Raw genomic sequence first — 26743 nt, forward strand, 5'->3', positions numbered from 1 at the left:
AGTGAGCTCATTTGAAATCTCATCAACATCGAACTGAATTGCGACCTTGCATTGCACGATTCACAGAGATTTTCCATTCCGGGCGCAACAGGAACGTCCAACAAGTTATTGTTGTTGTTGGTTTAGTTGCGACGGCTGACTATACTGCGTCATTTGACAGTGCCAGTGATCAGCTAAACGTATTTGAATTCTGACCCCACGACTAAATTTGCTTTTTGAAACTATGGTGAGTTTTACTTATTATTGAGGAAAAATTTTTGCCGTTACTTTCACTTCCGTACTAACGCAGTTATAACCAATTGCGCACATTATCCATTATCGCTTGGGTTGCAAACTCACGCCAAGCCAAGAGGATTTCCGAAAATGCATCCATCGAAACTATAAGCCGATTGTCTCCGGTACATTAGAATATCTTTATAGGCATATAAATGAAATTTTCTAACGAACGAAACTAAAACATAAAACTCCTGTTTTTTATCAGGGTTAAAGTAATAGTTTACTAGCGTTCGCTCCTGATGAGAGCCAGTCGAAAAGTTCCGAGTAGGATAAATTTGGCAACATGAACGTATTGTTTGCTGCAATATTGAAGTTCTGTACTCCCAAAAGCCTAAATAGTATAAGTTTACTTGGTGCCGCCAAAAACAAAGATTAAGGTCTGTTTGTCATACCAAGGGGGTTATGGATGAGATGTATCGCGCTCAAGATTTATTTAAAGAGCAAATTAAGACACAACTTTCGCAGTAATAACCATCTGCTACTTGATACAACTTTCTCTTTACAATATTTGGCATAAGCAATGGTTAAGTTCCCTTCTTGTAATCCCAAAAATGATTTGGACAACAGATTGATGATCGAAATTCCAATGAAATAACCGAAGAATGTAGGGCAGTAAGCTACCAAATTATACAGCCGGTAAGGTAGTCTCTGATATCTTGTACCACCGTAATGAAATGAGCTAATGCACTATATATGATGCATTCGCGAATATCGCATACATTCGACATCGATATGCCGGATTAATGAACTGAAATCCAACAAATAAAAAAAAGTAAGACATCTAACCAAATGGAGCGATATATAGTGGTCATTATTTCGTCACACTGCCTCGAACTTACATTCTGTTGAGAGTTATTCACTACGAAAAAGCAACTCGTGATGCTACTCGCGTATAATGAATTCAGCGGACCCCAAATTCCGCAAATGGGCAACAATTCAAAAAGAGTTCAAAAAACTTGAAGATGAAGAATTCATAAATATATCGCGAAGAGGAGACACTTCGCTCTGCCTAACTCATGGATTCCATTACCAAAACTCGTATATGTGCAAAGATGTGATCAGGTGCTCGGCATATCGCAGCAACGCAGTAACGGAAGAATTCATAAGTGAGGATAGGAACTTTTGCGTCATTTGTATAAGATTATTCAGCTTTATTCGCATTTCAAGTAAACTACGGTCATGGAACTGGGAACGTGATAGAAATCAAGTCTTTCAAAAAAGACTCGCTGAAATATGATGGTAAGTCACTGATTGGCGCGTGAGCCCCTGCAAACCTCCTGGTAAGAATATTGCTGTACACGGATCAAATACTACTTTTCCAAAATAAGTTATAGGTCTTCGTTAGAATAGCAGAGTAGTCACACTTTAAATATTCAACATTCATGAGTTGCGAGTCCGAGTCCGACTCCTGAATTCCAAGGGATACTGTTGCAGGTTTATCACTATATACTCCTCTTTTCCATCTGATCCGCGTACAAAAAGCCCAGAAACAGAAGTAGTCTGTTCTACAAGTCGGCAGGCCAGGAATCGGTATAGCTGTTGTCGGGTGATTTCTTTTGGCGCATTGTATTCGTAGTATCCAGAGTAGCCTATACGTCTGGTGGCAGTGGGCAATGAGCAAGGTAGCACGACAAGTTGCTTGGTTCAACTCCGAAACGCTTCTTCTCTCGATATTGTCAAAGAAAATAGCATTATTTGGGTTGACGTGGTCGGTTAAGCCCACCGCCTTTGGCGCGGCCATTTGCCTCGACTCAGCAGACTCACTACCGCAAAATCACATGGATGTCATCATGAACATAATTAATTACGATCAAAACCCTCTAAATGTCATTCTCTAGCACCATGTACCTGCAAAAAAACGGTTGCATATTTTAAATTTGAAATGTGGTTTGATTTCAAATTGTGCAAGTCCACGGGTCCGTCAAATATTTTTGGAAATTTTATCGGTCCGCTATAGGTGAAAAAGGTTGAGAACCACTGGTTTAGGCCACAGCTAGACAATAAGTTGTCATTTTCAGGAGACGATGTTCGACCAGCTACAGAACAAAGCGTTATTCAACTGAGCACCCCGCCGATACAGCATATCGTCTTCCTGCATAAACACAGGTGTCTTTGTCATGTCGATCCTTTTCACCCATGATACTTAGGTTGAAAAATGTTTTCTCAAGACTATTCGTGGGACTAGGTAACGACAAAAACCTACGAGTGTACTCGGACGTGGTAAACAGATGCAGAGCATTGTCCGCGCCTACGGTTTGTGCAATGCCTGTCTTATGCATGGCATACTTGGAAGAAACGGATGAAGTGATAACAGCAGGAATCGGTGTCATACAGCCTTGGAGGATACGTTTTTCAACTGATATGAATCTGGATCACGGACAATCCGAAGATACAGAAGGTTCATCTCCATAACGTGCCAATTAACGCAGATGCAGATATCTTATATTCTGCTCCAATATGTCAGTACAGGTACCGATAAGAAGAAAGCAAAACCAGACAGCAGTCATGGTGGTATGCCAAAAACGGTGCATCGGGATTTTGGTCAAGGGCGACAAATGCTGCAGGTGGAAGAATAATGCTGATCTTAAGTAATTACTCAGTGTAATATGTAATATGGCTGATGTAATCTCATCAAAACCTTAAGTAGAAGCAATATAAAATAGTTCGCAATGTTTTGAACTACTATACCACAAACTACTGTATAATCATACTATAACTATTTATAGAAAATATCACATCAGCCGTTGTTTGGCGTTTTAGATGAGGCCTAGGCTTTGCGACGAAAAAGTGAATGATAAAATATATTTGATAACACACTCCATCACATCATTCGGCAGCTGAGATGCATATATGCCGGAGTGGTCAAACTATTAGGCTAGTTCCTGATGTTGCTCAGGTAAATCGGTACTTTGCAAATCGGCTCCGAGCAACTTCAATAGTCGATCGAGGGTTTTGAAAGTATACTTAAGAAGTACTTGAGTGTGGGAAAAGCTCTTGGCAATAACAAATGATAACTTCCAAACCTCCGACGCGCAAATCCGTAAGCTATTTTCTATTTGACAATCTGAAATTTAAGAACGTCCTAGTAGCAAAAACCGGTTGTATAGAAAGTGGAAGTTGTCTGTAATCGAAATATCTTGTTGTACATGCGGAAACCGACCATAAGTAGCATACCAAGAGAAAAATATGCCCGCGACGTACATGCAATTCGGTGCATTTCCGCACCGTAAAGTTCATCAATTCGCCATTCATGCAGCCATGTGACCCCTATCGGTGTGACATCATGAAAGACGAATGGGTTATGAAACTTCGAGTATACAACGACAAGAAGAACAAGTACAGCATAACCGAAGGCTGCAAGACTGTCCTAGTCGCTACATCGGCCGAGGTCATCGTTGCCATCGACTACATCAAGCGCAGACAGGTAGGGCCTACGCCAAGAATTTGAGGTCAAAACATCAATATTTTCAAATCCAAACCCTGATCTTGCGATGTTCAATCTAAATCCGAAATCCCTTTCCTATCATGTCCACACTAAAGTCGATATCAAGGGTCTTAAATTTGTTCAAAGGTATCCGACCCAGTTCTAACCGAAAATATTCAAATCACACTTTTCCCAATCAAAATCTTGATTTCTCCTCTGAAGTAGATCATTTAAACATAGAATATAAATGCACCTTTTCCTGTGCATCATGACAGTAACACTCCACGATTTACGATTCCGGAATTTTAAACAAAACGATGATTGTGATTGTGATGTTTCAGTTATGGAGCGCAAGACTCTTGAGCACTTATTCAATTGTTACCGAAATGGAAAGAATGGACAAAGACGTGACTGGAGGTAAAATTTTGTTCCGCTATAATCAGGATTATCGGCAGGTTGATATTTCTCGGCAGAACCCAAGGCAAAGCCTCCCGATCCTAATTACATCATACGCGGGCACGTCTCTTTAACCGCTTGCGATTTCTTCCCGCGGTTTGGGTACTTAATCACCGGTGGTATTGAAGGCATGATACAAGTCCTACACATGGTACGAATCAATTTAGCCCCATGTGAGACGGGTATTCAACGCTAAATTGTGTTTCGCAGGTGAATTTCCGGTCAGTGGCAACATTGATCGGCCACAGATTGGCGATTACTGGGGTTGTGGCGCACACGAGATACGCGATGGTGATTACTTCTTCCGTCGACAAATCCATAAGAATTTGGTGTTTGGAGACTTTCAGAGAAAACCAGCGAATAGACACGGTTCACCGAATTCAAAGCATCAGCCTTAGTGAAAGCCGACGATTTTTGTTCTACTATACAAAGAAAAGAGTAGGCTGTATCCTATTCTACGCAGAAAACGTTCTTGCGTTTTAGATATTATATTCCATGACAGATTGGCATGTACTATTTCCATAACCACTACTCACTATATTCGATCCCTCATTCCACCGCCGCAAGTTTATGCCCCGTGAGAGGAGATTACAGCCACGACAAACACGGAAAGATACTGGCTGCATTGGCCGACGGATCGGTCGCGTTATTATCGCCATCTACCGGAATGATGGTCACTATGATATATCCAATGACCACGTTTCAAGTAAGTTACTATCGCAACTGTTTTACAGAAGCCATCTGCATTCCGCGCAGATACGCTTTGTCTCAGTGATCTGCAGTTACTCGCAATGTAAAACTTTTGACGGCGAGATCATTGCGATATAGAAGGTTACTAAACCTGGTTCTGTTCCGTATAGCTGACATGAATATGTCTTCATAATTTACTAAAGAGACCACTGGAATTTACCTTTGGAGGGTCAAAACTCTGTCAAAGTTGTTTAGCATTTCTTTTAGCGAAAGGCTGAGAGACTCGGAATGGACACAGACCCTACTTTAACATTTAAAACACATTGTTCTGATGCGAACTTGGTAATTAGTAGCCAAGCTGACAAAGCTGGATTACCTCAAGACATGCCAGCGTGATAGTCTGAAAATCTGCGACATAAATCCCATTTAGATATACAACGACATGGTGCTCGACATATACTCAGAGCTGTGCTACATGCGACTACAAGACGGTTCCATCCTACAAAGCGATTGCACAACGAATCCTTCCACGCCGTTTCAATGCCTGGTGCCATCGATGGCGTACGACGAAGACGTCTGCAGTATATCAGCAGTTCGCGTTGTCAACACGAGTGCCAATATGGCGGTAACTGTGGTTATTGCTGGTTTGCGAAACGGACAAATTGTGCTTGTTCGACCCAATGATTATTGGATGGTCAATGCACAAGCGCATGAAAGCGAGGTTCGATTCTTGAAAGTCGTTTCGGATGCCATGCCAATCGAAGGTGCGTGAATACATATGTTTTAGTAAAGCAATTTTGCCATGAAGATTAGGGCCCTTCAAAAATGACTTTTTTCTCAAATCGTACTGGCTACTTGATAAAATTGTTAGGTTATCTAATTTAAGCCTACACACAAAACTTGGTTCAATTCTAGCCAGTAACCGCTTTGCTACAGGAGAAGTAAGTTTCTATTTATTATATAAAAATAATTAATAAAAAATTTGAAAGTTTTCTGTTCACCCCATGAAAGTGTTAGGCTGTCTATAGAAACGATGCGCACCAAATTTGATTCAATTCCAAGTTCCAATCAGTGGAAGCGGAGTTATTGCCGTCGAAAAATTTGGATTTGAATAAAATAGTATTTACGGTGACCGATTCTTTGTTTATTTATTACGGTTGTGCTCACCGTAAATACTATTTTATTCAAATAAAAAAATTCGACGGCAATACCTCCTCTTCCACTGGTTGGAATTGAACCAAATTATGTGTGTAGGCTTAAATTAGGTAACCTAACAATTTTATCAAGTAGCCAGTACGATTTGAGAAAAAAGTCATTTTTGAAGAGCCCTAATGTTCATATTGTAATCCATGCGATTTGGGTGTTGACTACTGTGCAACTTTTTTAAGGGGTAATATCGGTAGTAAGTATGGTAACCCGTTTCGCACTCCACTCAATACCAATATACCGAGTCAGACGCCCAAAGCATTGCCATTCTGGCCCAGACCGTTATGGCGTAAGCTTCTATTCCTTTGCTAGTACTCGTCGAAGTTGTTTGCAAAGTCGCGGAAGATATTGATTTTATGGGATTATTGTTACATTTGATTGCTCCAGTTGATACATTAAGTGACGTTTAAAAAACCAGCATGTATGTCAGCATTGTGGCATAATGTGACCTGAGACGCCGCTAGGTATCTTGTACATCACTTCACTGAAATGTAGGGTTTAAATTGGCAATATGACGTCACGCGACGTCATAGGTTCACGTTCGCGTTCGCGTTCGCACAGAACCTTTCTAAAAGGTTCGCGTTCACACGAACCTGAACCTTTCAAGGGTTCGCACCATCCCTCTATTCAAGTAGGCCTATAAAAGTCGTAGTTCATCTATAAAATAGTGAATAGTCGTTTCTTTTTATAGCAATCTTGTGTTGATTTGAACTGATGAAAATTAATTAACGAATACGTGGCTCGTATTCGTATTCGTGAATATTGAAGGATGTTCAAAATCCCGTGACTTAAGCCGAATCTGATTGTTATAAATCTCAAGTTAAAATCCAAACCCATTCAACTATACCTAAGAGTTGCATCATCATCATTGGTTTATTAGCAATTTCGAACAAAAACCAAATATGAAACAAACATCTTTAAAACATGACTTTATTGTGTGAGCTTTTTAACCATTACGTCACCAATCCTCAATTGTGACGTACCATTTCGTACCATTGATCTATACCTTCATGCTATAATCCAGGGGCGGGCAACATAAGGCCCGTGACGGGATTTTGTCCGGCCCGCAGACAGTTTCCCGTCTTTCATGATAATGTGGCCTGCGGCCCCAGTCTGCCGAGATTTCCCACTATATACTTGCGCAAACGTCAAATTTTAGTGACTACTTGATAAAATTGCTAGGTTGCCTAATTTAAGGCTACACACCAATTTTGGTTCAATTCCAACCAGTAGCCGCATTGCTACAGGAGAAAAAGTTTCTATTTATTATATAAAAATCAATAGAAAATATTTTCAAAATTTTCTGTTCACTCCATGAAAGTGTTAGGTTGTCTATAGAAAAGATGTTCTGCAAATTTCACCCAATTTCAACAGGTGGAAGCGGAGTTATTGCAGTCGAAAAATTTGGATTCGAATAAAATTGTATTCACGGCGGGCACAACTACAATAAATGATTGAAGAATTGGTCACCGAAAATTAACTGCTATTTTATTAAATTCCAAATTTTTCGACGGCAGTAACTCGCTTCCACATGGTCGGAATTCAGTTAAATTTGGTGAACATCGTTTCTATAAACAACCTTACACTTTGATGGGGTGAACAGAAAATTTTGGATTTTTTTTCATTAGTTTTTATATAATAAATAGAAACAACTTTCTTCTCCTGTAGCAATGCAGTTACTGGTTGGAATTGAACTAAATTTGGTGTGTATGCTTAAATTACGCAACCTAACAATTTTATCAAGTAGCCAGTACAATTTAGGAAAAAAGTCATTTTTGAACAACCCTAATGTAATAACGTAGCTGCAGTCACCAAAATTTGACGTTTGCGCAAGTATATAGTGGGGAATCTCGGCAGACTGGGGCCGCAGGCCACACTATCATTATTTATCAAGTAGTCAGTACAAATTGAGAAAAAAAAAGTCATTTTTGTGAACACCCCTATATTACATACGTGTGTGTGGTGTGCTGTGCAGCGTGCGAGAGTAGAGCTTACGCGTAAGTTCTTCGTAGCGAGAAGGCTTGCATTATCGGCATTACCATGTAGGGCTGTAGGCCTACTCAACCCTAATGAATTGATATATTGGTAAATTGTGGGTATCGGGCTCATCCAACGCCTGGATTGCACCGTGTGTTAATTGATCAGAGAGAAGCAGAGATGACGGAGATTCTGTGACAATGATGTTCTGAAATCTACATTGTTTTCGTCGTTATCGACGAGAAATGGATTTGAAATGACATTGATGTCGTTAAAATACGATTTATTCCTTGTGTGGATAAATGAGCGAATAATGTATCGATTCAGCAATCCGGCCCGCCAAGTCCTTAATTTTCCTATATGCGCCACCGACTGCGGAAGTTGCCCGCCCCTGCGATAATCAAATGTTGAACCGACGAGGATTTTTAGGGCTCCGGCCACTCCGCATCGTATATGTCGTCTAAATTGCGCGCGAATCGTCCGCCCGCAGGCTCATACTATATGTTTTTCATAAGTATTTGCACAATTGTGTCATAATTAACACATTTTAAAGGTGTTTTTGAAACACTGTTTAAACATGTTTTAAAGAAGGTGTTTCATAACACCATTTCTTTTAAATGCAGTCCTAACTATATATGCCCAGTATCAAACAACGTAATTATGCCGATAGGCAACAATTTAAAATCCAGCATGCGTATATTTGTACAGAAGAAGACGACTACAGCTGCCGGGACATGCTATTCAGCGTCAGTTCCCACAGCGTCAGAGTGTGGCAGATCGTTGTGGGAGATCTCAGCGAACTACCGGAAGATAACAAGAACGCGCTTCACCACGGAAAAATAGCGACAAAGCTCTTTCAGCTACAGCCCTTGAACAAACTATTCTTGCCGGCGCAAGCACTTCGTCCGAAGCTTGTGGCGGTCCTCCACGACCGGGTTTGCGCAGTAGGAGAGGATGATCATATCACTGTAGTAATAGCGGAAGACAGGCGACAGTCGCGGTATTACCGCTTTGCCGACGACCACTTCATGCAGAAGTTTCAGCACCTCGACGATGCTAAGGTAAGTTTTTAACCTGACATAATTGAAGGTTTTGAAACTTAAGAGGCCAAATCTAAGGCATAAAGTCATGTTGTGGAATAAGCACTTGGAACATCGCAAAGTATGTGTCGATCAGACTGGGTACAAAAATCAATCTCGTGATAGTTAGAGGTGGTTAGTATTCATCCTTGGTACTCAAGTACACAAAAAGAAGTATCATACCATCAAAAGAAGTATCATACCATTCTGATGCCAACATTCAGTTACAATTCAACATGTAGTATTATCAGTTTACGCGCGGCCTCGATCAATTAGGGAGATTCGTCAGTGCACGCGACGCGATCTCCCGCTGAGATCATTGTGAAATCAGGTTATTGACTGCCGAGCGCTCGGCATTCATCGCTGGACTAAGTGGTAACTTAGCGCAACAATTTTGGAACACGAAAGACAGACAAGAAGTATGATTACAAATGCGTGCGTCCAATCAGTAATTATCTCTTGCCGCCAACACAATGGGCTTTACTTAGTATTGAGTAGCTCGCGTGACAATTGGTTGCTGATTGAAACATCGATTTTGACTGCATTGCTGCATTTACCGATTTACGTTCGCAAATCATAATTGAATTAATATTATGGGCACTGGAATAAATTCCAACCACCGAGCACACAAAATAAAACACTGTTCAACTTTGCGCTCAGAGAATATTTATCACAAAAATGGTTAACAGAATACTTTAAACGCGGCTTGCTGCCCTAATCGATGGCAATATCGCACTTTAATTTGTAAAAGGTGAAAGTATATTTGGTCGTCAAATCGCGATAGGTGTTTCTCGGGGCGCGCGTTTCTAGCAATGAGGTCGACAATTTACATCTCATAACGATCGTTAGTTAGCTGAGATCAGTATGAGTACGCTGTGTGAAATACATAATAGTGAACAATTTTATCGGACTGTTCAATCGGCCGGCAATTAAGGTTGCGCTGATACCGAAATTCAGACATGCCGCAAACCCGCAATAATTACGATTACAGGGTGCGCGAGTCATACCTAAATACCCAGATTCGGCAATGGCAACGAGCACAATTTGATTCGGCGCGGGCATAAGTTTTAATCTAAAAGATACATAAACACAAACAATATTACACAGTATTAAACAGTATTATTGTTACTACTTGGCGAAAGTGTTTCTGCGGACGGTATCAGGCCTGCGTACGGGCGCGCTAAATCAAATCACCGACGATAGTTCACATTAGATATAGACGACCCATTTCGCATACAAATGATTCTCGCTAATTTGCAGTACGCAGCATCGATAATACGAATTGTGAATTGACATTTCAAAAGGACGAGATTTTTAGTTTTAAATGAGAAGCCCACTGGCTACACACGTAGTGCTTTAATACCGACAACGTGCTGGTGAATATCAGCCCGGGACCCACGGCCTACGCATGTCCCGATCAGTCAGTCGAATTTGATCGTGAAATGGCACGATTTTAATTATCAAGGTGTTATTGCAGCAAGAGCAATATGGGCGCATGCCGCAACCTTATTACTGGGAATACAAATCCAGATGGTTTGATATTCGATCCGCGATATGGTTGCGCCCGATAGAGTCCGTCCAGCAATGAAGTTTATTGGGACATAGAAGCTAGGTTCCCGCTCAAACTAATCGAATAAATTCAGAATTTTCGCCAAAGAGAATCTCTTGTTGCATCAATATTTGACAACGTAATTTAACGCCATGTACTGCACAATGCGCAGTATTAATAAAAAACAAACACTGAGATGGAATGACCGTGAATCGTGTAAATATAACTTATAATTCCTCAACATAGGATACGCCGTAAATCTTTGTATATGTAGTATTCACTTGTGCAGTTATTGGTGGCGTAGCCAGGGGCGAAAGGCGCCTTGTACCTCCCTAATTTTAAGCATTGTGTTGTAAAGTTATCAAGCATTTTTATCCCAAAATTGCAAGCCGCCCCTTCCAGATTTTCATCGTGGCTACACCTATACGTTTATTGTCATATGGCCGATATGAGATAGAATTCAAAATGTCACTGAAAGCCGTAATTGAGCAGAGAGCGAGTCTGAAAACGGAGCAGAGTCACTTCTTCTCGCAAAACCCTGAAGATCGCCACGCCGGGCTGATCATGGCGCTAACCAGCTCCCCCACTCTTCGTTTCTTCGCGAGCTCGGGCGACGACGGACTGGTCAAGATATGGGACGAAAAAAATCGGTATATAATGCTCAGTCTAAATCGAATCTACGGAAAACCGCATCTCCACAAATTTCGATGTAGACTTTTACGGGAACTAAGCTTCCTGCCAAACTCAATAAAGGCCATCTGTTTCGTGAACGATCGCGATCTGTTGGTGTCTCTGGACGGAAGAATTATGGCGGTTGAATGCTCGACGTTCTTGACAAGACAAATCATCGTCGACAGAGGAATTTCCGATTTGTACTTCGACGAGCTGCCGTGCGAGGACGCGCATCCTTACGACGACAACGTGTCCGTTGTGTCCACGGTCGGACTTCTCGGGACTGCGCCGCTGTGCGCTAATCAGAGAACTCGCGTCGACGATGACACGATGATAAAGCGAGCAAGGTTAGGATTGAACATCACATTTTACCCGTAGTCATCGTTGGTACTCACGTATTGTACTCGTTCTCATGTGGGTTATCGATGGTACTCGCGTATAGGTAAATTCGGCATTTGGCGGCCGCTTATCCCAATCCTAACCTATTCTCTACCCCAAACCTAACCTAACCCCAGCCCGAATACAACAACACGTACATACCAATAACTATAGGGTTGCATTTGAAACAAAAATCAATTTGAAACAAACATGTATAGAACAAGGCCGTTGTTTAAAACATGATTTTATTAAACCGTAGCGTCACGAATATTCAATTGTTACGGCATAGTGGAATATACGTATATACTATAGCTGTTGAAACGACTATTTTGAGGGTTCCAAACATCCCATATCGTATACGTCGCCTACATCGGGGGGGGGGGGCTAATCGTCCGTAGGCTCATACAACATGTTTTAAACAACCATTTGTTTCAAATTCAAATTCAACCCTACCAATAACCGCGTGTCGAATTCATTACGTAGAAGTCACCAATTGCCGTTTATCGGGGCGTTATGATGTATCCTAACGACTTTCTCTTAATATTATTCTGAAGGAAGTTAATAAGACGCCAGACGGACGAAATCAGAAGAAGCTCGGAAGCTTTATCGAGAACCAGATCATCACACCTTGATCAATATATAAGAGGATTGGAAACGGCAATGAACGACAGTAGAAAGATGGCTACAGAACAAAGAGCATCGCGGGTAAGTTCCAAATATCCACATCTTGACATAAGAATCTAAATGTCGTTATCGTTACAGTTAGCAATAGTGGGCGAAGGAAGGAGAGAGGGTTACAAGAGAATGAGCTCTAAAATTCGAAGGAAATCGACCGCTTCGCTTTTTGATGAGGAAGAAGCGGCTAACACTATTATAAACCGCGAGAAAGTAACACAAGCGCCACATGATAGCGATCTTCCTCACTTTGAGGGTGGCGAAAAGGCTGCCAAATCGGATGCGAATACAACTGAGAAGGGCGACTCAAATCAAGGCAAACATGAAGACACCAAGCCAGCGGAAATATTGAGCAGTGGAGATCATATAAAACTAGCGACACAGCAAGCGAGATTCGTGATCCCATCTTACGGATACGTACCCAATTCGGTAGTGAGAAAGAAATCGAAACCGCCATCACCACCACCGGATGTTCAGGCGAAATGGTGGAAACCGCTTCCGGTAACAACCGAACACTGGTTCAAGTGGGATAATTTCGATGACGACACAGTTTGGATGCCGGACCAGTACTCTTCCGATTCGGAATCCAGCCACTCTGAACACACCGGCATGATGACAGGATCTTTTGCGGAGGGCAGTAGCAATTACGCTTTGCTTCAACAATACTACGCGGAGCAGGAAGACGAATTGCTTACGGCCGAGCAAAAACACGAGCGCGGTCGGTTTCGAGGCAGCACCGCTTACAGCATATCCTTCGACGAGGAAACGCCCGGTAAATACGCGGACGCTCTGAAAATGTTCCAGTCCATGACGAAAAAGGAACGCGAACAGTACGAGAAGTACATGGAACAGAAAAAGGGTCATAGGTTGTCAGCCAAGCGGCTGTCCTTCCGTAAGCTCGGAAATACGCTTCTAGGCAACGAACCTGCGGTCGTCACGAATCGCAGCCGAAAAGAGAGAGTTTTGAAATTCCGTCCGGTGGAAAGAGCCATCTACGGCGTGTCAGATTACGAGAAAGGCAGCGTCGATCAGTCTGACGCGACATCTGAACTATCACCGTCTGCCTCCAAGTCCAACATTGAGGAGCGAGAGCCTGCCGCCGAGGTACAAGCTAATCAAGAGCCGCCCAAACGTCCGCCTTTGCAGCTTACGAAGTCGGACATGAAAGCGAGACTGCTGCAGGAGAGGAGTGACGCGAAGTTGGCGCAGTCTAAACCCCAGACCGCGGCACATCCGCTGCTTCAGGTGACTATATTTCTGCTGTTTTGTGCATACCGTTAACATCAACTCTTATAGGAGAGAGAGAGGGATATTATGACATTGAATGCAATATAGCCTATTACAGAAAATACATAAACCAGTTTGGCCGCCCTTAACATAACATAACATAACATGGTTGGGTTATATTTTTATCTGAACAAGTCACACACAATGTACAATGCGATAAGACACAATGCGATGTGATGAACAGATAGGAGGATGTAGAACGACACGCATCAGTAGCGATCCTTTACTCTAACATCCACCTCGGCCTAGAGTGCCCGATGTCACAGTTCTTTTTCGATGTTGATCTCTTTGAAGCCGCGGCCCTTTCTACTAGTTCTTTTCCATTCATTGTGAGTGCTTTCTTTCGTCGGGTCTTTTTCTGGGCTTTTTTGTCGCCGTAAGAACGGCAACGGCAGGGGAAGAGGAGCCCAGATAAACCTCCGGCGGGAATCGAACGCGGTTCGCCTGCGCGCTGGGCGCTTATCGTAACCACTACACTATCTCCCCTTCCCGATTCGCATCAGTGGTTTTATCAAAATTCAGCTCGGTTGATTCAGGTCAATTGTGCTTTATATCAGTATTGCTGACAGCGCTGTCAACAAATATACTCGCTATCGCTCCGCCTTCCACAAACCCTTCCAGGACATGTACTTCGGAATGTAAACAGTTTCAGTCTGTTTTTTTTTAATAATCTATTTATACACGCCGAGTACGGTTTATTATATGCATGTATATTAGGGCTCTTCAAAAATGACTTTTTTTCTCAAATCGTACTGGCTACTTGATAAAATTGTTAGGTTACCTAATTTAAGCCTACACACAAATTTTGGTTCAATTCCAACTAGTGGAAGCGGAGTTATTGCCGTCGAAAAATTTGGATTTGAATAAAATAGTATTTACGGAGACCGATTCTTTGTTTATTTATTGTAGTCGTGCTCACCGTAAATACTATTTTATTCAAATCCAAATTTTTCGACGGCAATAACTCCGCTTGCAATGGTTGGAATTGAACCAAATTTGGTGAGCATCGTTTCTATAGACAGCCTAACACTTTCATGGGGTAAACGGAAAATTTTCAAATTTTTTATTATTTATTTTTATATAATAACTAGAAACTTTCTTCTGTAGCAAAGCGGTTACTGATTAGAATTGAACCAAATTTTGTGTGTGGGCTTAAATAAGGTAACGTAAAATTTTATCAAGTAGCCAGTACGATTTGAGAAAAAAAGTAATTTCTGAAGAGCCCTACTGTATATGGTCTTTCTCATAAATAATATATTAATTCTATTCTAAATGTTTTTCAAGATTATCATAGATTGAAAATATTAGTCAAATGTATCATGAAGCTCTGTACCAGAGAGTCTGCTCAAATATTTTATTTTAGAAAATATCCACATCGCCATGGTTTCGAAGGAAACTCAGCACCGTGACTCCCCAGACGGTCGCCAACGCCCTGCTGGAAGTCGGAAACACCACCAGAACCGTGGGCCAGCAGAAAGCGTGCAACGATCTCACGACGCTAGTGCGCGAATTCAGCCCGCCGTGCGGCAAGACCGTGGCGGACCCCGGGGAATTTCTGAACCAGGAGACCATAGACCAAATCAACGTGTTCATCGCTTCTTATCTCAATCCGCGATACAGCTCTTCCGGGATATCGAGCGCGACGTCGATGGCGACAGAGCACGATGCCAAGAAGAATATTAACCGGGTTCAGTTGGCGCATAACGCCTTGGAGTGCGTCGAAAACGGTATCGGGATGTCAAAGGAAATCGAGTTGGGAATAATCAGGCTGGCTGCGGATGAGGACGTCGGGCTGCGCGAAAGGGCGATGAGGTATGCATATCGACTCGACTTCGAGATGGTTTTACAAGTCGTATATAGGATGGCGCATACCGGATTTTTTATCGGCCAATAGCAAGCAACAACTTACGAAATTCGAGCCGTGACCCACATAGACAGATATAGCGTAGGGGTGCGTTCCGCACTACAAACTTACCACCTAAGTGTTGGATGTCTATGTCTATCTTTATAGGCTCCTCCTCGCCTTTCGATCGGCATAAGAGGCGTTTTACAAAAACCTAGAACCGGTAGTGGCCCGTGCTATACATGCCGGCAGCTCAGGAATTATAATAAAGCAATATTGGACTGATAGAATATGACCATGACCATGACCAGTGTAGTCGGACCGCCATGAACCTTAAAACAGCAACAAACAACCATACAGATTGAATCTTTTAATAATATGCGTAATTCAGGAACATGTATATTGTATAAGCCGAACGATTGTGACGATTTCACCTATCGTAGAAATTATGAAATTTTATCCTGAATCGAAATTTAGTTAGGTCGAAGTAATATGGATGATTGGCCTAATGGCCAATGGTCATGGTTCTGATCGGTGGATGTAGCTCGCGTCACAGAAATATCAAAATATAATCGGGTAGTTTGAAACGGCATTCGGAGTTGGTGACAGCATCAATATGATGACATTTATGTAGCTAAGCAATTCTAGCAATGGCAAGACGTCGCAGATGATTAGGGACTTGACCGAGGTTTAAGTGATCCCACTATACTACAATTTACAATCGCGATAAACAGTGCCTTTAAATGTAATCAGCGTCATTAGTTTCGAGACGATATTTTACTGGAATACACGCAGCCTTCGCGACATACAATCGCAGGCTCACAAATTATCCATGTGACGAATACACTGCAGTTTGATCACCGTGCGCGTTAATAGATATCGATTGTTCGAATGTATGGTTCAGGTTATTGAAAGAGCGATTAAACATCAATTCCTTTGACGAACTTACGGAACGTCTTGAAGTTATTCTGGATCGTCCGCTCGTTCTACAGGTCGAGTCGTCCATCAAATTTGAGGGCGACGCACTGGGATATGCTCTGCAAAAAATAAAACAGGTGAAGTTAAATCTTGCTCACGTTTGGCGATTATTTTAGGCAACGTCACACTATGACTATATTTATGTAACGTAATTTTAATACGGAAATATTCGTTCTATATTACCTCTTTGTGGTTACGTCTAATCTGGGATGAAGCCATGGCTTCATTTGTTTGGGTGGCGAAGGTACCATATCGTATTGATCGCAGTGAACGCACTTAGGCAAGCATAAGCCTGCGAACCTATATGCAAATGCAGTGTACCCGATCCCCATGCTGGTAAAATCCACATAAATATACTGTAACAAATGCACATCTTTAAAATCGTGAATGCGGGGCTCCGGTGTATAATGTATATGTATATCATCTGATTTCTAAATGATTTGAAAGGCCATACGGGCGTGTCTCTGTGTAACAAACCAACCTAGTTTCTCAACACTAAAGGAATGGCCGCATCCATATAGCAATAAATCTGAGCAACAAAGTATTTCACATTAGCCAACGCGCTCTGTGAGCGAGCTACAGCTTCTCCACTCCACACGAAATGAGCCGTTGTATATAGAAGTAAATCCGACAAATAGCAATCAATACTTAATAGTTCATTTCCTCGTTTTAAGGGTGCCTTCACGTTAGCCAACGCGCCTAAAATGGCCGAACGTCTGAAAATCGTAATTACCAAGAGGCGCATTAGCGGCCAGGACGACCAACATAATACCGATAGCGAGATCGACGACTCCCCGCATACCGCACCTAATAGCTCGCCGGTGAAGAGCGAAGAAAATACATTCGAAGAAGCGGAAGACGACGGAAACGACCCGGACGAAACATCACCAAAACCGGACTCGGAGTGCAGCCAAAACGGCGAAGACTGGTCAGGAAGAACCACTGCTTCGAGAGACATTCTCACCGAAATCACAACAAACCGCAGCAGCGTAAACAGACTAAGCATCATCGAAAGCCCAGAACTAATGTTCGACGACACGAACCAGACAATGTCACCAAGTAACACCGACAACAACATTGACGTACAGGTCGAACCAAAACGGTACGCAATTAGGCGTAAACTTATTGCGTAATAATCAAGTCTTCACGCGATAAACAAATCCGGTTCTAGGAAAGAATCCATTCCGCCCGCACCTAAAAAACTTTCGAAAATAAACTGGAAACGGGCTGTTCCCAACTCGAGCAAGCAAACGATCAGAACGATGCGCACTGTGCGGTTTGTCAACCGTCTCGCGAGGCTTCAAAGCATTGCGATGAGATCGCAGGATCGTCAGTCGTACAGCGACGACCCCACTTCTCATGAATGGAGAACATCAGGTATTGACGGAGTTGGTCAACGTATAGTAAGGGAGGGAAAAGAGTGATTCGATTCCGAGTATATAGGCTTCGAGTCGAATCGAGTATTCGAGTATCTCTCAATATGATGTCATAACCGCATGGAAGGTGTGTACGAACATGTACCCCTTATACCAGTGATTCCCATCCGCGGCTCCGAGGTAGCCTGCTTGCGGCTCTAATTGACCTCTAGATATCCCACAAAATATAATAGACGGCAGTTGCTATTTGTTTCTATAAATAGCTATAATCAATTTCTGTATATAATGCTAAAATATGGGATTACTTATATCTAAGGCCGTCCAAGGCGGCTTCTGAAAACCGGGGAAGAGAGTTTTGCAGACTAGCGTCAAAAACGCATGGATGAATATTGAATACCCATCAGACAAGGATATATCTTGAGTTCTGCTGGTCATAGACCTTTTTATATCGTCTCTATGAAGAGTAAATTTTGACACAACTTTACTAACATCAAGATAACACCTCATAGGCAAGGATAAATTGCAAAAAAAAAAATTCTTCACGTTTTTCCGTCAACCCCATGAAATTGTTGCGCTGTCTTCAAAAACGGTGCAAAACAAATTTGACTCAATTCCAACCCGTAGAAGCGGAATTATTTGAGTTTTTCGATGATAATCATAGGATTATGTCATGTCTTTAGTCCAGAAAGTTTCAAAGGTGGTATGCTAAAACAGGCCTAATGCTATAAAAAAGTCAGAGTCCACTCTTCCAGATTAGGACACGCCATGGACTGCTAGATTACGATATAAGTAAATGCTAGATTGCGTAACATCAATTTCAAACGTTATGATGGGCCATAAACTGAGATGAAATATTTCATATGGGCGACAATGCGGTCTGAACGGAACCACGCAACCCGGTACCTAATGAAACCATCGGCTAATATAATTATACTCAACGATACTTTCGTGAAATCATAGGTCACTCCAAATCCACTGTTCGCGAAGCGCGACGACAATTTTCGGCGTTACTCAACTTTCATGAAAATTAAATGATGATACTCCGCGAAAACAGCCCTCTTCCGGCTATCTTCCTGATTGGAGGATCAAACTACTTAGTAGCGGAACACTACTTGAGTACTTCAAAAAAGTAGAAGTACGTCGCTACTGACCGCCTCTGTACTCAAGTAGAAGTAATGTCGTAAAATTCTACTCAGTTACAATAAGTAGCAGTAGCGATATCCAACACATTCCAGTAGGACACTTCAAGTAGAACTATTTAATATAATGTCTGAAGAGTACTCAAGTAGTTTTGAGAAGTGGATTTAGGTCGAGGTGTCGCATACATTCAGCAATAAATCAGTAGTAAATTGGAAATCAGTAGTAAATTGGAAATCAGTTACTGTCGCAGTTGCAAGATACATCTTCACCCAGTATGACAAACCACTACGTTCTACTTTACAAAAAAGAAAGTGTATATTAAATGTTTATGTGTCAAAGCTGTTAAGATCTGTAAGCAGTCTGAAAATACCATCACTTCAGATGGTAGGCTGCTGCAAGTTGGTAAAACCTAATTAGGTACTCCGAAAATGTAAAAGTACTTTGTTACCGACTATTTCTGGGTATATGCCTAACTGTATTCCTATATTCATACATAATTCCATTCGTTCTTACATTTAAATGTACATCGACGCATGGCAGCTACTGTTCCCGTTGGTGTTTCTTCCACAACACAAACACACGTCTTGCTGACATACCTACCTCTAATTGACGCACCGCAAATGATCGCGTCATACCTAACTGTGTTTTAAATATTGCTGCCCAGGCGACACGAAGTTCGGATCGACCGCGGTGACCGATTCTGCGACACGGTAAGTTTTCGTAGAATTCAGACCGCCGGACATCGTATAACATCATGTTGTTTTAGGATTGATTCCGCAAGTGACATGACAATCAGACCAAAATTCGGCGAAGCTGCACAAGAAAGTGGAAGCGAATGGAGATCAAAGTTGCAGATGCTAAAAGAATGCAGGGGAGGGAAACAAATTGGAAGTAACACAACAGGTAAAACAAGTTATAGGCTATTCATTGACGACCATTATTACTACTTTACTACTGATTTTTATACCGCCCACTTGTCTTCGCAGATACCAATGATATAGTGCAAATTGATTCATCGGGAACAAGTCATTTAACCAGACAGTCCGTCAGCGACCCCATGATCGCTATGGATTACGAGAATCATCAGTATCATTCGAAAGACCTCATTCATCCATGTACCAACAAAATCGGCGACAAAAGACCTAAAAACTACCCAAATCAGAAGAAAAGAAGCAACATTACTGCCAATTATCCCTTGTGGGAAATCGGAAAATTGCAAGGAAATCGACAAAGCGTGAAAACAAGGTAACATACGAGGTGCCAAATGGAACGGGGCTGATGGTTCGGGATTGGTTACCAGCTCAATTACCTCGTCAGCAGTAATTTAATATTTATGTGTTATTCCAGATTCATCAATACTGACAATACCTCTCAGCAATGGGAAAGAGATTTCAGTGGACTGAAACGATATCATCACAATCAACGACAACCTCAAGAGCACGTGATTCAGGAAGAAGAAGCAAAAAGCATCCAGAATTACCCCATCAGCGTCAAACAAAGCCTGTCCCAAGATCAACAAAGCGTCATAAGAAATGGCGTGGATCTGAGTGTTCCAGCACCGCCACCTAGCGTAATGCACAAAAGTACTTACTGGGAAAGCCACTGGATCAGAAAATATATGTTTGAACAACGGCGCGCCAAATTGTCCCTTTATCAGATCAAAAGCAAATCGTTTAAAAAATTAATCAGGAGTGCACAGAAACACTATAAAGAAATAAGGGAAATGCATCAGCAAAAGGAAGCTTCCGCCCAGGACACAACGTCGCTGTCAATTCGCTTGCCATCGGTTGGCTCTTCCTTTTCTGGTTTACGCAAAGTATTCGAATAAAAGGAGTAGCATAAAACTTCGTCGCATGTCCATTTTATTGCAAATACGCAGCTGTGTGATCCTGAGGTGTATTCCGGACACCAAACAAGGCGCACTCGTGTAGGGTAGCTGAGTCCGACCTATAACATCCGTCCAATGACTAAATAGGCCTTTTCTGGGCACGACGAATTGGAAACCCAAGGAGCAGCCTGTACCTGTTACGCACCATTCGCCCTACATTGAGATTGCTTCGTATGATTGCGCCACCAATTCGGACTCCCTAACATCTGTACCACACAACCACATTAGCTTCATCGCGACAGCTATCGGCTTTCTCACGATAAAAAGACAGACCACTGACCAATTATCACGGCAAGTAGCAACAATTCCTTTCACTCTTCGATTGTATTTCATCATAGGCAATCGTAACAAAACAACGAAAGCGAAGCAAAAAACAAGCAGCGACTGGTCTATAGCTAACAGTGATCAACAAAATCAGCAGCGAGCGGATTATACTATTTGTATGAGGATCCGTTAATGATCAGCATTGTGACCACGTTATAAAAAGCAGCAAACACTTGAGCACCTTATTCGAAAGCTTTTTTTTTAATTTTGACTATAAATATAGCCTTAGTACAGAAGTAGTCTTCTCAATGTAATAAAGCAAAATTTTTCTTCCATCATATATGCACTCAAATCAGCCAAAGTAAGTCTTGGGGCTGTACTGTGTCAATCGGAAGGTTACCAGTACTTTTGTATTCATAACATCGTCAGGGTGGTATCGCTGGTTAATTCTACGAGATAGTGGCACATTAATCAGCTCTTGGAACGATCACAATCACATCACACTCTCACCAGGTAGCCGATGTTGATGTGCAATCCATATTAGTGCGGGTACAGCAAAGTGAGCAGTAACTAGAAAAATGGCATATGCGAAGTAATATTACACTTGTATAAACGAAAATTAACCTATTCTACTAGCACACTAGAACATATTACTGAGACACAATAAAAAGTGTTGACGGGATTGCATTACATCTAAGCGTAGCATCATCTCAAAGCTTCAATCGTCAGGAATTGTCAAAGGGTGAAAGTTTAATCGCGGAAACGACACTGCATAAACTTCTCTGCATCCTCAACGTACCCGAATTTTTGATAGAAATCGATATTTTCCACAGTGCATTCTAACGTCGTCTTATAGCAACCCAGCTTTTTACTCAGGGCTGTGACAACTGCGAGAATTCTGAAACAGAACGATCTTGATCATATCGTGTTGAATAGTGTAGCCAAGAGCGCAATACTCACAAACAACCAAGCTTTCTGCCACGGTATGCTTTATCCACAACAACTTCTTCAACGCGTCCCCTCTAAAAAAAGTATTCCAGTTAACCACATACAGTTATTTAGGGGGAATTAACCTTCTGGTATATATACTCCTAACACTAGACAGTAGACATCAGCATGATCTTTCAAATTTATTGAAACGAAAAGATGGTTTCACATCCGTGTAACTTTCAATTCATTTCGATAGCATGGCTCGTAATGAAATATGGTAGGCTATGGTGCACACGATATTGAACAGGAACTGAACTGCGACTACATTATGTGTTGGGTACTGCTCATAATTGATCAATATTTACATTGAGGTGTGCCCCGGAAAAGGTATATACCCGAAAGCAAACATCTCATCACGCTGTCAGACACTGCATCAATCAATAATTGCGTCAATATGGCCCAGGAATGTATCCGTTGAACGCAAACATACGAAACCATATCTGGCCTAAACCACCAGACAGATATCAGTAAAGAAGAATGGAGTAGGCCTGCTGTAACCATAGTAGATCATGCCAAATTTCGATACCATGACTTGAGACTTTCACTTACCGTTGCACAAGAATGAATAAACTTCTGCTCCACAATCATTGTACCAGTAGCAACGATTCTACCACGGCCAGAGTCCGCTTCAGTGTCTTCCACTACCAGAGGATAATAGTCGCCCACCTTCTTCATGCAAGCGAAACGATCTGTAAAATAATCCACATCACTTACAAAACTGTAACAATGGTGCAGGTCCTAAATTAGCATGAACGGAAGAGTAATGAAGTAACCGTATTTCATATATAACTGCAGGCATGTTTACAATGATCACCAATTCACCATCTCGACTCAATATACACAATATCAGGATTAAAACAATTGCATTGTGACAGTGCATAGTAGGCCAACAAGGACAATTTTTGTCTATGTTCAGTCAATTACTAGCACAATCAAAATTCACTAGATGAGATTACCTTCACAGCCTCATCTCTAGAAAATACAAACGCAAATACACTTCAAAATGCAGCATAGTGCGGTCCTCTGAACATGTACATAATGCAATTGGCATAAGGTAGTAAACAATATTCGATAAAATTTCAAAATGGTGGTACTTCACATTCTAAATCGTCAAGGCAGAGATTCAATTACACTACAAAATGAAGCATTGTGCCTCTGAAACTATGAATCCCAAAAATGGCAAAGACTACAGTCTTTAAAAAAGAAATATAGCCTACCATTTTCTATTTAAACCAACATCAGTAAATTACACACAAATTTTAACAAGTTAGTATACATTTGGCCTAGATTCGCAACAGAAGATTGGTGACATCAGCAAAAATCAAGGTGAGGTGAAAAATAAGGATCGGTGGGCCATACCTTGGTAAGATTCTTCCGTGACATCACCTGCGCGAGTTAACTGATTCAGAACATCAACCAGACCTGAAAACAATAGATGGTTGATTGATGGCCAGTTGGTTGGCAATAATTGCTCAGGTTGACAAATGAATTACAGTCTACATTGTCACAGTGGAACCAAATGGTATTGGAAAACAAATATCACAATCACACCACTATTTAATACAAGCAAACCTTTTTGGAAGTCTTTTGTAGACAGTGGTCGGAGAATTAAACCTTCATCTGGCCTGAGATAGGAAGAAGAGTCGTCTTTTGATATGGAAATTCCATATTGACCAACATCCAGATCTTTTAACAGAATGGCATCAAACATGCTCACAACACTATCATCACTAGAACTCATTTTAAACTTCAAATTTGAGATATAACACCTGATAGCAAAATAAAAATGATAGAAATGTGTAAGTAGATATATTACTAGTACCAGAAACAACAACACAACAGTACAAGGCTTCATCACAGCATGTGATATAATGTTGCAGTCCACTGCTCACGTACAGTAGGCTGGACAAGAAATTGTCAAAATCTTATGTTGACGGATGGAACAATTTCACAACTATATTGAACATAACTTTCAGCAGAAATGATATTCTTACATACTGTTTGAACTTTGAAATATTCTAACTTGCTAAAATATCATCCGAGAGCGGCTGGTAAATCGCAAAAACAGGTCATACAGGCACTGTACAGCTCTGAACTATCTAGCAAGCTAGTAGCTATCACTGGTCAGTGGTCACATACGTATAGTAGCCAGTAGCCACACTGGTGCAGGCGTTCGCATTAGCATAGATTCAGCAAAATATCAAAATGATTTGTAATGGTCTGGATTTCGATTCATAGTGGCAATTGGCTATGCACCAAAATGTGTATAAAGCAGTCAAGAAAGCTTTCACATCCGACATATCTGTGATACAACACATGGACACTCGGTGAATCGAAGAATTCAGATTGATCAAGAATGATCGATTACAAATACTTTCATAATGAATCTATTCAATGTGAGATTCCACCAATCGATAAGCATATAATTCACAGTTTGTTCAGGCTAATAAATCCATTACAAGAGGTAATTTCCTGTTCTTGATTGACCTTGTATACATGCCAATGTAATTATCATCTAGGCGCCATTTATGCCCAAACATAACAATCTTGAGACAACCATACTAAACAGGAAAAAATATGAGTAAAAGCTTAAAAGCATGGGGTTGTGAATGCATTTAAAATATATTCAATTAACTGCATAATGATTCAACATTTACACGATAAAAACTTGCGCAAGTACACAAACAAACACCGATCATTAAAGCACAACTATTAGGCAGATTGTTACACAATAGAAGTTATAAATTAGATCTTGTTTCATCCTCCTCCTCATTTATTGCATTGGAATGGTTGGATGTGAAAAAATCGTGATGTAAATAAGACTTAGACTCGGGAAGATCTAACATCTTTTTTGCGAATTCGATATCACCCTCAATGGCAGACACCAACTCCTCTAGCGAGTTGAAGTTAAGTTCAGGACGAATATATCCAATAATCACTACTGCTAGTTCTTGATCATAAAAGTCTGAATCGAATTCGTGAATCAAGTGCGTCTCCATCGATTTTTTCGTGTTGTTGTAGTAAGGGTTCCACCCGATACTCATTACCATTTTGTAGATTGATCCACCATTGACTTGGCCGTAACCGTAGTATACTCCAGCCGATATATCAGAAGGGAGGTCTTCCACCACTGATTCTGGGTAGTTCGCAGTAGGAATACCCAACTCTTTGCTTCCTCTTCCGAAACCTTTCACTACCAATCCCCTGGTGAAGAATGGAAGAGATGCCACCTTCGTTGTACCATTCATCATAATACGATGCGCTCGATAAAATTTTCCACTATAGTATGTACGTACACGAGCAAGTGCTTGTGAGTGCGTGCATTAAATAACGGCACCGCAATCCCCAATCAATTCACGCGTTTTCTTGGTTCCGAGAACTGAACGATGTCGTGAATTAGAAATGTCCTCCTTGCCGTGTCATCATTACCCATTCTACCGGTAAGTCTGGTGTTGCGCAATCAGCTAGAATACGCGATCATGCGTCGCGTCAGATTTTAAAACATTTTCTCTCGATCTGGGCGTAACGTGGCTACGTTGTAAATTGCTATGATCTGGGCTGCCGGCCTGGTCATCTAAAATCCGGCGCAAATAAGTAGAGATAAAGTTACCACCACCCGCATTAGCGCGTACCTCCTTACAAAACCTAGAACGAAAATTGGCGCTGCTACCAACTCAGCACTGGTGTAAAGTAACTGTCGGTGTCGAAACGTCAGGTAACCTTGCTGATAAGCACTCCTATGTATGCGTCGTTTGTTCGTTTATAGAAATATGAGCTCGGAACATCACACCAAAGACGCCTGGTACCTGCAGTGTACCAATGACTCGAGTCACGATTTTCTGATCACTCGACTTGACTCGAGTCATTTTTTTTCAAAATATGGAAATGACTCGAGTCATTGCGCATGACTTGAACAAAGTCATATGACTCGAGAGTCAGACGGCCAAGACCGACATTTCATTGTAATTTCGAAGAATAGTAAAGTAGCCACACTATTGGGATTTCGTCTATTGGTACTGGTACTTGAAAATCCGACCAGAAACTGCTAAAAGTGAGGAAAATTGGTATATTATAAATGCGAAACATTCGAAATCACCAAACAGAGTTATAAAATGTCGGTTTAACAAGACTAACAGGAAATTGAGCAGTCAACACAATGACTTGAACTCGAGCCATATCACCATGACTCAGACTCGACCCTCTGACTTGGACTTGACTCAGTGGTGAATTGAAAATGACTCGAGTCAAAACTATAAAAGTGAGATTGGCTTGTGACTCGAAGCATTGTGACTTGGTTACAGCCCTGGTACCAAGTCCACGAATTGGATTAATCATCGCCAGTGGGAGAGGATGCTACTCTCATCAGACGGAAATGAGGAACTGCTAGCTACAAAAATTGATTCAGTCGTGAGAACAATAAAAGATGTTTATATCCATCTACCTTGGATTGGCCCCATTTCCACCCGTTTTGAAAAACAATTGATTTCTGCTGTCGGTAAATGTTACGATACAGTCAAAACCAATGTGATTTTTACAACAACACAACTGCTCCCTTCAACACGCAAAGACGTGCTTCCTGCACTTCAACAAAGTAA

At 41.5% G+C, this 26743-nt stretch overlaps 3 protein-coding genes across 4 annotated transcripts; 1 reads left to right on the top strand and 2 right to left on the bottom strand.

The window, feature by feature from the left end:
* The first annotated feature begins 1126 nt into the window (after positions 1-1126).
* Positions 1127-22056, top strand: LOC145454264 (uncharacterized). Of its 2 annotated transcripts, XM_080332263.1 has the most exons (24): positions 1127-1382; positions 1444-1515; positions 2295-2382; positions 2445-2674; positions 2746-2840; positions 3533-3700; positions 4042-4117; positions 4174-4307; positions 4367-4594; positions 4659-4862; positions 5277-5610; positions 8738-9090; positions 11150-11307; positions 11371-11676; positions 12262-12412; positions 12470-13627; positions 15033-15481; positions 16417-16567; positions 17165-17592; positions 17662-17867; positions 19671-19716; positions 19773-19909; positions 19993-20251; positions 20354-22056. In XM_080332263.1, the coding sequence occupies exons 1-24, from the start codon at positions 1172-1174 to the stop codon at positions 20832-20834; spliced, it is 6123 nt and encodes a 2040-aa protein (XP_080188389.1). In that variant the 5' UTR covers positions 1127-1171; the 3' UTR covers positions 20835-22056. The 2 variants fall into 2 exon arrangements, with proteins under 2 accessions (XP_080188389.1, XP_080188390.1); XM_080332264.1 differs by lacking the exons at positions 1127-1382; positions 1444-1515; positions 2295-2382 and having other exon boundaries at positions 2536-2674; positions 2741-2840.
* On the bottom strand, positions 21200-24866 carry LOC145454270 (glucosamine 6-phosphate N-acetyltransferase-like). The gene is made up of 5 exons (XM_080332269.1): positions 23721-24866; positions 23508-23570; positions 22698-22837; positions 22119-22180; positions 21200-22056 (listed from the first exon to the last, which is right to left on the bottom strand). Exons 1-5 carry the CDS (start codon positions 24001-24003, stop codon positions 21909-21911), a joined length of 696 nt encoding a protein of 231 aa, XP_080188395.1. The 5' UTR covers positions 24004-24866; the 3' UTR covers positions 21200-21908.
* Positions 24867-24886: 20 nt separating this feature from the next.
* Positions 24887-25396, bottom strand: LOC145454242 (riboflavin kinase-like). The gene has a single exon (XM_080332241.1). It carries the CDS (start codon positions 25394-25396, stop codon positions 24887-24889), a length of 510 nt encoding a protein of 169 aa, XP_080188367.1.
* Between the last annotated feature and the right edge of the window lie 1347 nt (positions 25397-26743).

The sequence above is a fragment of the Botryllus schlosseri genome, chromosome 13 (genome assembly GCF_051294905.1).
Source record: "Botryllus schlosseri isolate E-star chromosome 13, Bs_hap1, whole genome shotgun sequence".
In the NCBI taxonomy this organism is placed as follows: domain Eukaryota; kingdom Metazoa; phylum Chordata; class Ascidiacea; order Stolidobranchia; family Styelidae; genus Botryllus; species Botryllus schlosseri.